Source organism: Pangasianodon hypophthalmus, chromosome 14 (assembly GCF_027358585.1).
Source record: "Pangasianodon hypophthalmus isolate fPanHyp1 chromosome 14, fPanHyp1.pri, whole genome shotgun sequence".
In the NCBI taxonomy this organism is placed as follows: Eukaryota; Metazoa; Chordata; class Actinopteri; order Siluriformes; family Pangasiidae; genus Pangasianodon; species Pangasianodon hypophthalmus.
Genome location: NC_069723.1, coordinates 10,568,585 through 10,582,271, shown reverse-complemented (window position 1 = coordinate 10,582,271; position 13,687 = coordinate 10,568,585). Strand labels below are relative to the sequence as shown.

General features: G+C 40.4%; 1 protein-coding gene across 1 annotated transcript; it reads left to right on the top strand.

The window, feature by feature from the left end:
• Nucleotides 1-826: 826 nt before the first annotated feature.
• zc3h4 (zinc finger CCCH-type containing 4) lies at nucleotides 827-13,317 on the top strand. The gene is made up of 14 exons (XM_026924309.3): nucleotides 827-1,285; nucleotides 4,511-4,754; nucleotides 4,839-4,946; nucleotides 5,601-5,847; nucleotides 5,968-6,116; nucleotides 6,218-6,311; nucleotides 6,407-6,543; nucleotides 7,133-7,234; nucleotides 7,390-7,501; nucleotides 7,729-7,838; nucleotides 7,930-8,351; nucleotides 8,506-8,810; nucleotides 8,974-9,213; nucleotides 10,056-13,317. Exons 1-14 carry the CDS (start codon nucleotides 1,206-1,208, stop codon nucleotides 11,648-11,650), a joined length of 3,945 nt encoding a protein of 1,314 aa, XP_026780110.1. The 5' UTR covers nucleotides 827-1,205; the 3' UTR covers nucleotides 11,651-13,317.
• The last annotated feature ends 370 nt before the right edge of the window (nucleotides 13,318-13,687 follow it).

Below are 13,687 nucleotides of genomic sequence, written 5' to 3'. Positions count from 1 at the left end.
CTGTGTGTGAGTTTTAGGCTATTTATGCTGTGAACTTTTTTTTTTTTTTTTTTTTTTAGAATGTATCAAAAATATATGTTTTAACATATTACATTTAAGAATACTGATGTGCAGAAGTTATGTTTAATAGCTTGCTGTAATAAGTGTGTAGTACTTAATGTTGCATGCTTAATTATACTAGACTTTGAATATGATAGCCATAGATCTCTTGAAAAGCAAGCATGTAATGCTCAATAAAATGAACAAGGCTGCAAGTGTCTCCTTTGTAGTCCTCAAGGACTAGTTAACCAAAGCTTATGTGAAGCATAGAGTAAAGGACAGTGTTAATAATAGTGGTTAAAGATTTGGAATACTGATCAGAAGGTTGTGAGGTCAAATCTTAAATCTTAAATCCTCCTATCCTTGCTTGTGTCCTGTCTCAGTTGAAAGTCACTTTGGATAAATGCATCAGGACATGTGTAGGTCTATTGTTAATATTTTGTAATATTTTGTAATTTAATAACATAATAATAAATTATGTATATGTTTACCAACTTTGTTTGTCTGTGAACTTGTGTTTGGTCTGCCTCTGTGATTTACTGTATGATTATTACTATGACTTTTACATGACTCCAAGCATACACACACACACACACATATATGTATATATATATATATATATATATATATATATATATATATATATATATATATATATATAGGTGTGTATGTGTGTTTTATTGTGATGGATTGAAAAAGATTTTATTCTGAAATGGAGAAAAATGACCCTCGGCAATCACAATGATGTCACATATTTCAACGTTTTTACTTAGGTCAGTCTATTAAAAAATATCTAACAGATTAACAAAACAAACAGCGTGTTGACATTCGATGTTGAGAGACTCCGCCCTCCCTACAGTCACTTCGTACAAAGTCGGCCGTGGTCGTGAAAACGTCATCCTCGGTAACTCCGCCCCCTTCGCTTTGGAGAAGAACTGTCGCCATTTTGAGTGACTGAGTTTCATTTCACCTCGCAACTGTAAGGACGGAGAGACCTTCAGGAACGTTTCAGCATGTTTCTCTTTGAAACTGTTAATGGGAATTTAACTGCTATGAACTGAAACTCTTCCTAAAATCAATCAACAAGTAGATCAAAGTCAAGTAACGCATAAGCCAGTTGAATCCTGAGTCGATTTTTTGCACTGAACTGTAGTCCGTTAGAGGAAATGGCTGTGGAAAGCATGACTGTCCATCCAAACTCCCCAACAGCCAACCACGAACACAACAGCCTTCTCACTGACGAAAGGTCGAGTAATATCATATTTCTCTCCAACTATTTATTTATCCTTTGCTTTTTAAGTACAAAAAGCATGGGTATTATTTTGCTTTTTTTTTCTTTCAAAGGGATTAAAGGCGACTTTTTTTCTGGGAAACGAGTACAGAGGTAACGAACGCCATCTTGAAACGTTAACACGGCGCAAATCTGGAAGGTCATAGATCCGAATCACGGACATATTCTGTTTCCAAACAGAAATGTGTTTACAAATCCAGACATTTTTCGACGCTCTTTTTCATCACCGAAGGACCAAAGTGGCCATTACACAAAGAACATCGATCATGTATTTCAGTCTTCCTCACAGTAAAGGAAAAACGGATCAAAGTCAACGTCGGCGAACTTAACCACTTAATCTCTTACTAGCTGTCGGTAGTGATTCATATATATATCATATATATATTTAAACCGCAGCCTATGTGTACTGCTCGGCGACCATAAAAACACGACAACGACTACTGTCGCTGATACAATTCGCTAGATAGTTAGCCATGTATGTTAACGCAGGCTAGCATCTTGTAGCCAGGCCTTGAAGGAAGCTAATGCGAGCTGCTGGTGGGTCTCAGTGCTGAGAGTAGCTAACACGCTAGGGTTAGTGGCGCAGTTGCTACGTTAGCTAACATAGCCCCTTTCCTAAATACCTAATAGTTTGCTTAGTCAGGACAGACCTGATAAGTAGCGCGTTTGTGAAATTTGCTCTGGTTTCGTCTCGTGCGGTTTTCCAGGGATATTAAACAAACGTCATTTTATGTAAATTTAACCCATTATAATCTCTAATCTGAGCGGCTGGCGTCGCTAGCTTATTAGCTTCACTTAGCTGAATAGCTTAGGCGTTGCGCACTGTTTTTACACTCGAGTGGCGTCATTTTAAAACCTGGTTTGTATACAAAAGGCACATTTCAATATGCATAGAAAACCGAAAAAATAAAAAGGAAAAACTTAAAATGACTACTAATAGCTAGCTAGCCAGTCAATTACAGCATATAGTGTAGGTTTACAACACTTTTATTGACATTTGTTCTTCAAAAAACTTTAAATTCAGGGAAACGTTCGGTATTAAAAAGCTTTTACAAAAAATTTTATTTTTTTATTGTTCATAACGATGGCTATATGTGATCAAACCAGAGAATAATGATTAAACCAGATTAAACCAAAGAATAATGATTAAACCACATTAAACCAAAGATAACGATTAAACAAGAGAATAATTATTAAACCAGGTTAAACCAGAGAATAATGATTAAACCAAAGAATAATGATTAACCAGGTTAAACCAAAGAATTAAACCAGGAAATAACTGTTATTCGACAAGAAAATTGCTTTTACTTCTATTAGGATGAGTTTGTCCTTCAGAAAATTAGTGCATCTTCACAAACACTTTTTTGAGTTCCTTCCCAATGTCTCAAAAGCATTCAAGGTCCTAAACGTCAACTAAAACACAAGTTTCACTAATTTCACTGTTTCCCAAATCCAATGAGGTACATCATGCAAAATTTCAGCCCCTTTCTAGCTGTCAGAGTCCAAAAACTATAGCTAAATTTTCAGTACTGTTGCTTTTAGGTGAACAGTTTCAGGTCCCAGCATTGGTACAGGCCGTAATTTTAGTTGCCTTGAGTGGTTTCAGCGTTGTTTCTGTTTGGTTAGATATCATATACCTTTTATAACTTCATTAGATTGCAATATTAAGAAATGGCTCACAGTGTTCTGGGTTGTTTATAGCTTTTGCTAGAGGGTGACCTGATTTCTCAGCTGTCTTGTCACTCACTGCATGGTCGAATAAGCTCAGTTGTCCTCATATTACTTGTGCTAAGGATATGATGACACGTTTATGTTGCATTACATGATGTTAAAATGGCCAGCAAGAATGTAATCCTTTTATTTTTGATTATGTCTCCATCTCCCACATGACTTTGGAAACTGAAAAATTAAGCTGAGTTTAGAGTATTTCCTTTGCACACTAATATGAAGGCAGATAAGGGTCATGTGACTATGACTGTGAAATTGGAGTTCAGCTCATGACCTGACAGCTGAGCACCAGGCCCTCACTGCTATAGTATGTGGACACAGTACAAGGAGTCCACTTCATAGTCAGTGTTGTGCAATTATCCAAGAGATCAGTTTCCCCTATTTGTGGTAGCCTATGGGTAAAATGTGTTTAATTTTTGAACACAGTCATATACAGTATGTGGTTGACATTAAGCAGACTTATCCCAATTTAACCCACGTTCTAAGGAAAAATGTCACAAGTCTGATTTTGCATACAGGTACACTTAATGTAAAATTGTCAAGCCTCAAGTTCCAGTGACATGAATACTAAAATTTAAACAGTAAAAACTACAAAAATTGCGAAAGAATAGACAAAAACTATTGCACAATTAATTATTTCGTCACATTGTTAGTAAAATTGTTTCCTAGAATATCCAAAACTTGTAGGAATATTACACAATTAAGTTGCAGCATCTCATTTCTAGTAGGTCCAGTAGATGCACATGTCTCTTGTTTAAATAGAGCTCTTCCTGTTTTTTCAGTACCCTGTCCCAGCCTGGTGCTAGGATGGTTTTTAGCAGATTGCTCTTTAGTGAATTGTGTTGTTTCAGAGGCCTGGTTAAGGTCTGGTTAGGTTACATGTTGTTCATAGCTCAGTGGTTAAGACACTGGACTTCTGATCGGAAGGTTGAAAGTTCAAATCCCAGGACCGCCAAGCTGCCACTGCTGGGCCCTTTAACCCTCAACTGCTCAGTTGTATAAAGATTATAATTGTAAGTCGCTTTGGATAAGGGCATCTGCCAAATGCCATAAATGTATATTTAGTGGCTTTGGTCCATGCAGAGAGAGACAGTGTAGTTATTTCTTTAAAACTGTGATCAGGGTTGTGCGGTCCAGCACTCATAGACTGGAATCCCCATAATATCATGCAGATCTGTAGGTTATTATGTGTTGAAGTGTTAAGACATCTAATAAGTTGATAAATTTTGGACGTAACTATATGTACTGTAAATCAGTTTCACAAACCCATGACTTTGCAAAATATATGGAATGGAGGTCAAAACACCTGACATTGTACTTTTTACAAAACATTTCAAACCACTCTTTTTGAGTGTCCAGTCAATAAAGACTTAATATTACATTTGGAGGTTCTTTATGTTTTATCTATGTAGGCACATTTAATTCATCAGTTCTGATGTTTGAACTTTACAGACAAGAGGATGAAGAGCTGGAAGAGGGGGAGCTGGAGGATGATGGCGGTGATGTGGAAATGCCCAGCACTGAGGGACAAGAGCCCGAGGAGAAGCCCAGCCGTGGAAAGGAGCGGCACGGCAGCGAGTCAGATGATGAGAAAGCCCACCGTCGCAAGAAGAAAAGGAAGAAAGAGAGAGATAGAGACAGAGAGAGGGAGAAGGAAAAGCGGAGATCCAGAAAGAGACGCAGATCAAAACACAAGGTGTGTATGTGTCAGAGAGAGATAATTTTGTGTTCAAAGGCATTTGTTAAGATTCTGACACAGAGTTTGATTTGTGTGGTTTAGCGTCATGCCTCTTCTAGTGATGATCACTCAGACTACAGTGATGAATCTGACTACAGTCCTAGTGAGAAAAGGAAGTATCGGGAATACAGCCCTCAGTACCCACCCTCAGTGAGTGTAATACTTTTTCCTATTCAAATCATATTCCTTAAAGTAATTTAAGAATATCTACATGTATAATTTGTGTGCATGTATACATGTAGATTAAAGTCATGTTTAAAAGAATTTTTTGGTATCTTTTTTTTTTTTAAAAAAAAAAAGAAAAAGTACTATTGCTATTGATTTTAACGAGAGCAATGCGTTGATGGATAGCACACACACATAGATGCATATGCATTAAAAAATATATATGGTCCATCATCTGTTTAAAAAAAAAAAAAAGTTCACCTGAGTTGAATTTTTTATCAGCCAATAGGAGACAGTCTGGACAATTCTTTATGTATTCATGTAAGTTTTGAGGAAAATGGAGGGGAAACGAAATGCGTTTGTCAGTTTATATAAAGAACTGTCCAGCCCCAAAAGTATATGTATATGTTGTATATGTTAAAGTGCTGCTGTTGACCAGCATCAGCCCGGCACACAGTGGTTGTACAGGTTTATCTGAATGCATATATTTCACTTAGTATTGAGTTCTGCTTATAAACACAACTGCAACAAACCAACAACACATATTAGTTAATTTTCTGATGGATGCTAAAATTTTAGTGAATTTTACATTACATTCAGTGAATTGAATGTAATCTGAATGTGTTATCCATGTTCCAGTCTCATGGAGGCTACGGTCCTGCACCTCCCTCAGGACATGGAGGACCTATGTCAAAGAAAGGCAGCTACATGAAAATGGACAAACAGGGGTATGGTGGCTACGATGAGTATGATGATGAGAACTATGAGGGTGAGGAGGATGAGGACATGGGTGATGATGACTATGATGACTTCACCAAGGAGCTTAACCAGTACCGCAAGGCCAAAGAAGGTGGTGGAGGTGGACCAGGCAGCCAGCGTGGCAGAGGTACACACTAATGCTCCAGTGGCAGAATACAGATGCATCTCTCACTGTTTCCTATGCCTTGTGCAAAAATCACGTCAGTTTGATATTAATGATAACTTTGTCATAACGTTGTCTGTGCAGGTCTTAAAGGCCGAATGAAAAACCAGAGAGGCCGAGGCAGAGGAGGAATGCGGGGCCGTGGGGGTAGAGGTGGAATGCGAGGTAGAGGACGAGGTAAAATGGGAGGCGAGAATGATGACGGGGATGGCATGTATGGAGATGAGATGGAGGTTAGTTCCAGCTTTCAGATGATTTGATCGTTTGGTGTTATGATCTAGTAACTGTTTGCAAATTGACAGATATATTTGTAATTTGCCTTTACCTTTTACAGTATGGCGATGATGACTATGACATGGGCGATGATGATTATGATGATTACTCAAAAGAATTGAACCAGTACAGGAAATCCAAAGACAGAGGGCGCGGTGAGTTTAAGACAGTACATCACCCTGTTGAATCTTTTTTATGATGTTTTATAGATTAACAAAAACGTGTTGTCTGCTGAATGATTTATTTTTAGGTGGTAAAGGCGGCCGAGGTCGAGGACGGGGGAAGGGGGGTAGAGGCATGAACCGTGGCCGGGGAAGGAATCGAGGGAGGGGTCGTGGAGGAGACCAAGGCCATGATGATGACAACAGTGGAGATATGGATATGGGGGTAAGAAATACACACAGCGCCCAGTCCTAATTACACACAGCACAGTTTACAAAAAAGGCTTTTTACATGTCTTACACTTCACACTACCTGAAAGGCACAAACAGGTCTGGCAAGTACATCCAGCTACATCTTTGGTGACATTGTGTGCTACACACTGCGCTGTTATTTGAAGGGTATCTAATCTTTGTCTAATTATCTAGTATATGCTCCTTTATTACCAAACCTCCCCAGTAGATTTAGCTGAAGGTAGAGTGCCCAGGATTTTTTAACATTTTTTTTGGTTAGAATTTTAAAAAATATATTACTGCGTCAGGGAAAAATACTCTAGACTCTGATTTCCCGAAGCTCTTACCCTGACAATCATGTAATAATAATTCACAGTCAGTGTTGTGTCGGGGTGTTTGAATTGGCAGAAAATTTGTACGCAAGATAATGAATCAATTACACATCATGAAGCATTTTAAATATCTAAAAATATGTGTATCTCAAGCTGATTAGTAAGCTTGGATATGTTAATAATTGGAACTTGGCACTAGGCCATCCACTCTTCATAATAGCTGCAGAGTGAAATGAACTGTGTATTCTGTAGGATGGATCCGGTGGCCAGAGGAAGCATGAGCAGGAGAAGCATGGGCAGGACAAGAAGGGCAAGGCCATTTGCAAGTACTACATTGAAGGTCGATGTACCTGGGTAAGACTACTTAATGTGTGTGATTTTGGATTATGGAGTTTAATAATTACGAACATTGTATAAGTATTTAAACATAAATATCATTACCAAAATACATGCTTGTCTTCAATTGTGAAAGTTATTATTGTGCTTATTCTTTAATAAATGATTAACAGGGGGAACATTGCAACTTCAGTCATGACATTGAGTTGCCCAAGAAGAAAGAACTCTGCAAGTTCTATATCACTGGGTTCTGTGCTCGGGCTGAAAATTGTCCTTACATGCATGATATCCTTTACAGGCTTTTTTTTGAGGTGAACCGACCATCCATCATAAATGACTGGTTGTGCCAATTGGTAATAGACTAATCAGCAAGATTTTGTCTCTTAAAAAAGCAGTTACAATTTTGTGACTTGTATTGCTCTTCCAACTCCGATCTTAATAATTTAGAGTATTGCTTAATAGGAGAGTATAATGCTTAGGCTGGTGCAGATCATTCCTTAACTCAGCAGCACGTGACTTCCCCTGCAAGCTGTTCCACACTACAGGCAACTGTGTAAATGGAGATGACTGTATGTTCTCTCATGAACCTCTATCAGAAGACACAAAAGAACTGCTAGATAAGGTAAGCATGTCTCTTGTTAATAGAAAAAAATGTATGCTCTTGTTCTCCCATCACATGCCTTTTCAAGCTGTGAGGTTTAATATTATTACAGATGTTGGCTGAGGATGCTGAAGCCGGTGCTGAGGATGAGAAGGAAGTGGAGGAGCTGAAGAAACAAGGCATCAATCCCCTCCCCAAACCCCCACCTGGTGTGGGATTGCTACCCACACCACCAAGGCCTGGCCCAACAGATTCTTCGACTCCTGTGGACTTTGGGGCACCAGGGCCACAGCATGGCAGTATACCTTCTAATGGTTCCTCATGCCCAGGCACTGCACCACTACCAGGGCATGAGGGACCACCTCCCCCCTGCCCCGAAGGAGGATCTTTCCAGGGCTCACCAAACCATGGCCCGGCTCCACCAGCCATTGGTCCACCACCTCCCTGTGGGGGTAACACGGGAAAGAAGATCCCATCCTTGTTCGAGATTGTCGTGAAACCCACTGGACAACTAGCGCAAAAACTAGGCGTCAGGTTGCTCCTTCTTCTTTGTTATAACTACTGTCCACTTGTAGTTTCCTCCAACAGTTATGAACCAATTGTTACAAGTTGGACACTTAAATAAATGTAGATTTTTATTCACTTATGTTTTTAGAAAATGCTTACCAGTGTATGTATCTCTTTTTAGAGGTCCAAATCCTGGCACTGCTGCTACAGGTGCTGTGGGAACTCAAGGCCCACCTGCATGTCCTCCAGGTGGACCTCCACCTCGTTTCCCTGGTGGACCACCACCTGGTCACATGGCGCCAAATGGGCCTCATGATCTGCCACCCATGGGCCCACCAAACATGAACCAAGGCCCGCCAGGAATGATGCAGAGCTTTGGCCCAGGAGAAGGACCTCCAATACCACCTGGGGGTGGTTCTGCTCGTAATTTTTATGACAATTTCTACCAGCAGCAAAGCATAGGAAAAGAAGGGGGAGGTGGAGAGGGTGAGCTATTTTTTTTTTCTGGAAACCAGAAACATATGATCAAGAGGCAAAATATGACTTAGAATTTTTGATTGTGGATATTAGGAGATTATATTACTGTGATAGGAGTTTGCTACTTGGGTTTTTTAGTATATCATGGTTATTTTTTTGTCTCCTGACATAGGCGATGGCTACATGGCAGGATCTGGTGGAAACTTTAGTGAGACATCCTCAGGAAATCAGAATTCTGGCAATATGGAGGGCCCATCTAATGGAGGCTCAACTAATCAGTCTGGAATAACGGTGCCAGACTTTTTGCCGCCAGCTCAGCGCGTGCTGTTTATGAGGATCCAACAGAAGCAGCAAGAAGAAGAGGAGAGGGCCAGGAGGCTAGCTGAAGGAGGACCAGAGCGGGACAACGAAGGTACCACTTCACATTTTTCTGCCACACTTAGTGTATATCTTTATAGAAGATTACACATAGTATATCACAGTAGTTACTTGAACACAGTCTGTTTAAAGCAACCTAGATATGGGAGTAATCCAGACATGCACAACAGTGTCCTGGTTTTTACAAGTTATGTGACCAAATACAGATTATACAGTTTTATTAGCATTAAATACCTTTGCCTCTATAGCTATGCTCAGCTGAAATACAGCTGTGGTACATTTAGACCAGCATACATCAGATATGAAAGTACCATTTTCTGACTGTTAGCAAATTATGGAATAGTGTTACTGATTTTAAGGATTCTGCTAAATTATTAATTTTATATTGTATAAATTTATCGTGGTCAGAAATATGGCAGATTAGGTCACATTATAAGTAACCATGTTACATTCAGACAGAATTTTCAAAAAGTGCTTTATCAGTGTGAATGCCACCAATGCTGGTATAAAAAAAAAGTTCAGTTTTTTCAGCCAGCTGATATATCAGTCAGTTCCCTATATGTAAACAACTGTACTGTTTTTTTATGGTGGAGAGGCTAGTTCTGGGCAGGAAATATCTCCAGGACACAGTTCTCTGCATGACCCTATCCAAGGCCTCTAAAGATTGTAAACATTCTCTGGTTTGTCTTATGGAACTTATGTCTTATGTTCTCTCACTAGATGGCAGTATTGGTCATTCATAAGATTTGAACATTGTTTATGTAGGAATAGGACAAGAGACTATCAAGCTCTAGTATAAATGCTAGTGTCCCTCTGGCAATTTAGATGCTAAACCTCAATTTTTTTTTCATGCATGCTATTGCCTTTGTCTTTTAGGAGATTCAGCAAATTGGTATTCTAGTGAAGATGAAGACGGTGGTGGCAGTGTCACGTCAATCCTGAAAACTTTACGGCAGCAAAGCCAAGCCCAAGGGCCCTTGAAACCTGAAGGTGCTCCCAGCGACCCCCGTCTACAGAAGGCTCAGCCTGCTCCGGTGCCCAGCAGACCAGCTGACCCCAGGCTGGCTCGAGACCCTCGCTTATCACGTAACGCCGACCCTTCCCAGGTTTCAGAGACTAATCTCTCCTCTCCTCCATCCTCCTCTGCTCCCACAGACCCACGACTTGCACGTCAGGCTGCTACGTCCAAACCTGAGCCCCCACTAGTGTATAAACCACCACCCCTTGCTCCTGCTGCTACTGAGGAAGAGGAGGGAGAGAGAATGCTGAGGGATAAGCCTGTCCCTATACCACTGGATCCCTTAATGGGCATGGCTTTGCGAGACCCGCGTTCACAGCTCCAGCAGTTCAGCCACATCAAGAAAGATCTGGTGCTGAACAAGCCTTCATTTGCTAAGGCTGTGCTTTGGAGTCCTGAAGACCTAATTCCCATCCCCATCCCCAAGCAAGACTTTCTCCCACTGCCCCCAGGTATCCCTCCCGTTGCAACCATAGATCCGCGGCTCTCCCGTGCCCAGCAACAGCTCCATACAGCTATTTCAACGCCTCTGCCTGCCTCGGCGCCCTCTGCCGAACCGCCCAGCCAATCCTCGTCCTCTCTACCAGACTTTGAGCTTCTCTCTCGTATACTTAAGACTGTTAACGCCTCTTCTTCCAGTCCTTCACAAACCTCTTCATCTGGGGTTCCTCCTGCACCCGTCCCAGCTGAAAAGCCAGTGGACCCTCGCATGGCCCGCAAGGTCACAGACCCTCGGCTTCAACCACAGAAATCTGCTCTAAAGCAGCCCACAGAACCTGCTTCTTCGCAAACCTCTGCATCTTCTGGACCTGCTGCTCCAGCCTCGCCCACACACACTATTGCGCCCTATGACCCTCGTCTATTCTCAGTGGGAGGAGCAGGGCGAGGGGGTACAGGGGGTACTTCAGGGTCTGGCAGCAGTGTCCTGAGTAGTATCAGTCTGTATGATCCACGCACACAGAGTTCAGAAAAACCAGAGAATTCAGAGGTTACCACGACGACAACTGAGACAAAAGCCAGTGACAGTGTGGCCTCTACGGCAAAGCCAAAGTCCAAAGAGCCATTGTTTGTCAGAAAATCAGCCCTGGACCAGCCCGAACCTGAGAAAAGCAGCAGCGAGCAAACCACTGACCGTTACAACAGCTACAACCGACCTCGGCCCAAGCCTTCGCCCTCACCCAACGCAGGAGGTGTAGGAGGAGCTCCCACCACAGGAGGTTCCTCTCAGAATCCTCAGGGCACTGCCGGAGCTACAGAACCACCAGCAGGAGTCCACAACCTTCCTGTCTCCACTCTTTTCAGCATGGTGAAGCAAGCTAGCAAGCCAAGCGGCACAGGCAGCCCGTTTGGTGGCAACAGCCCAGCACAGCCAGACACTGCTGAACAGGACAACGCCTCCTTAAAGGACGTTTTCAAAGGCTTCGACCCTACTGCCTCACCTTTCTGTCAGTGAACTTGAACCTGCAGCTCTGATGGTAAAGCCAGCATGGGGCACCTTAACACCACGTCTCAGTATTCACAGGAATTTATATGGGCTGGGGATATGGTTGGGAGGGAATACATCAAGGAGATATGGTGAGGGAGGATTTAAAAAAAATCTATATAAATATGTCTATTTTAAAACCAAATGGAATAAATATTTAAAACATTCATTTTAAAACCTTCTCAGAGTGTAAGAATAACTTTGGGTTTTTGAAGAGACATTTTCCTTAGCTATTATTCTATGCTATTATTTAGCTGAAGGATGACCTATACACCCATACACCATTGTGAACTTCCTGTCCCTTTTGCCAGCCCCTTCTCTTCAGCAGTGTAGATTTCCGGATCTTACCTTTGAGTACAAGGTGTGATGCGTCAGTAGATCAAGCACTATATAATATCCCCTCTACTGCAAGACCCATGTGTGTGTGAGTGCACTGCCACACCCATGGTTTAACAGCAACTGGTCACCTGTCAGTGCTTAAAATTCTTTTAAAACTCTTTTAGCTCTCTCCTTGTCCGCACTCAAGTTTAGGGTTTTGTTTTGCTTTTCTCTTCAGTTTTTTTTTTTTTTTTTTTTTTTTTTTTTTTTTTTTTTTTTTTTAAATATATATATATTGTTTATGGGCACCTTCCTTCTGCTTGGGACTATGAACCTCTCTTTCTGAGTAACAGAACTGTATACTGAAACCGACATCTGTTAATAGTGTTTGTGAAATCGTTTTAATTTATTTTTTTATACTTACGAGAAATCTGTTTGTTTTTCATGTGGCAGTAGAATATAATCATTATATATACACTGCATACAGTACATTTATATACATATATATATATATATACATATATATTTTCCCACCTGTATTGTAAATGGACTTGTGATGTGCAACAGTTAACGGGCACAAACAATTAAGTAATGCTTTTGTCTCTCAGCAAAAAGAACTCTGTTCTTTCCAGCTTACCTTGAAACACGAATTTTCATAAGGACTGCTTAAAAGAATCAACCTTTCTGTGTTTTGTTTGGGTTTGCCCTTGCAAAGGACTTTGTATATTGATAAATGTCCATATTTGACAACAGGTAACATTTTGTAATCATTCAGTGTAGGTAAGGTTGTGAAATATTTAATAAAGGAAATACAAGATTCAACATGATAAAGTTTCAGGAATTGGATAATGTGTTTATACCACAGCGCTGTTGAATTCTCAAATCCGATGGGCCAGAAGGTGTTGATTATTTTTCTTGAACAGCACGGTTCGGACAGTAGTGCCAACTCTTTTTCACAGACACTTGTATGGCAGACGCCTCACATAATCTTACACTTTGACTAAAAGCAGTGTTATTTCCCAAAAGAAAAGAAGGTTAAACAGTATGACATCCTGTTCATTAATAAATTAAAACTGTTGGCAACTGGTGTGGTATAAGAGAAATAACATGCTGCTGTTAGAAAATAATCAACTTTGGGGTTGTAACACACCACCTCATTTTCTATTATAGCATGCCATGTCATGTTTTATTCCTTACTTAGTGTAAAAACAATTGAATAATTATGTTCCATCATTAAGAGGAAAGTTTTCTTTATGACGGATATGAGGTATTTTCCATTTCTAATCTTGTACATTCCCATTAAAATCAATGAAAACTGATCTCATTTACAAAACCTCAGCCTTTGTAATAAATGAATCATCTAAGAAGTTCTCCAACAAATCACACAGACACATTTCCCATAATTATTTCCTGACTTTGTTTTACATTTGGCATATTCTAAACAAAGTCATACATTCAAAACATTTCCCCACCCATACCATATTTTAGCAGGAGGAACTTGGTTGGAATTCAGTAGCAGCTAAATTTAGTTAGTAGTCCTATAAATTTGCTTAAGGATTATTTTCATATTTTAATTTTCTTTTATTTAAACTTTAGCTGTGTAGCTGCCCAAGTCAGTAGTAAGTCAGTGTCTCAGTATCACGGAACAGCGACTTCACAAGACTTTGGTGTTTATTTTTACCTGTAATC

Excerpts from the sequence above, each read along its gene's own strand:
- zc3h4 (XM_026924309.3), top strand. The coding sequence starts at position 1,206 with ATGGCTGTGGAAAGCATGACTGTCCATCCAAACTCCCCAACAGCCAAC. Across the intron at positions 7,839-7,929 it reads CAAAAGAACTGCTAGATAAG|ATGTTGGCTGAGGATGCTGA; the intron begins GTAAGCATGTCT and ends ATATTATTACAG. Across the intron at positions 9,214-10,055 it reads ACCAGAGCGGGACAACGAAG|GAGATTCAGCAAATTGGTAT; the intron begins GTACCACTTCAC and ends TTTGTCTTTTAG.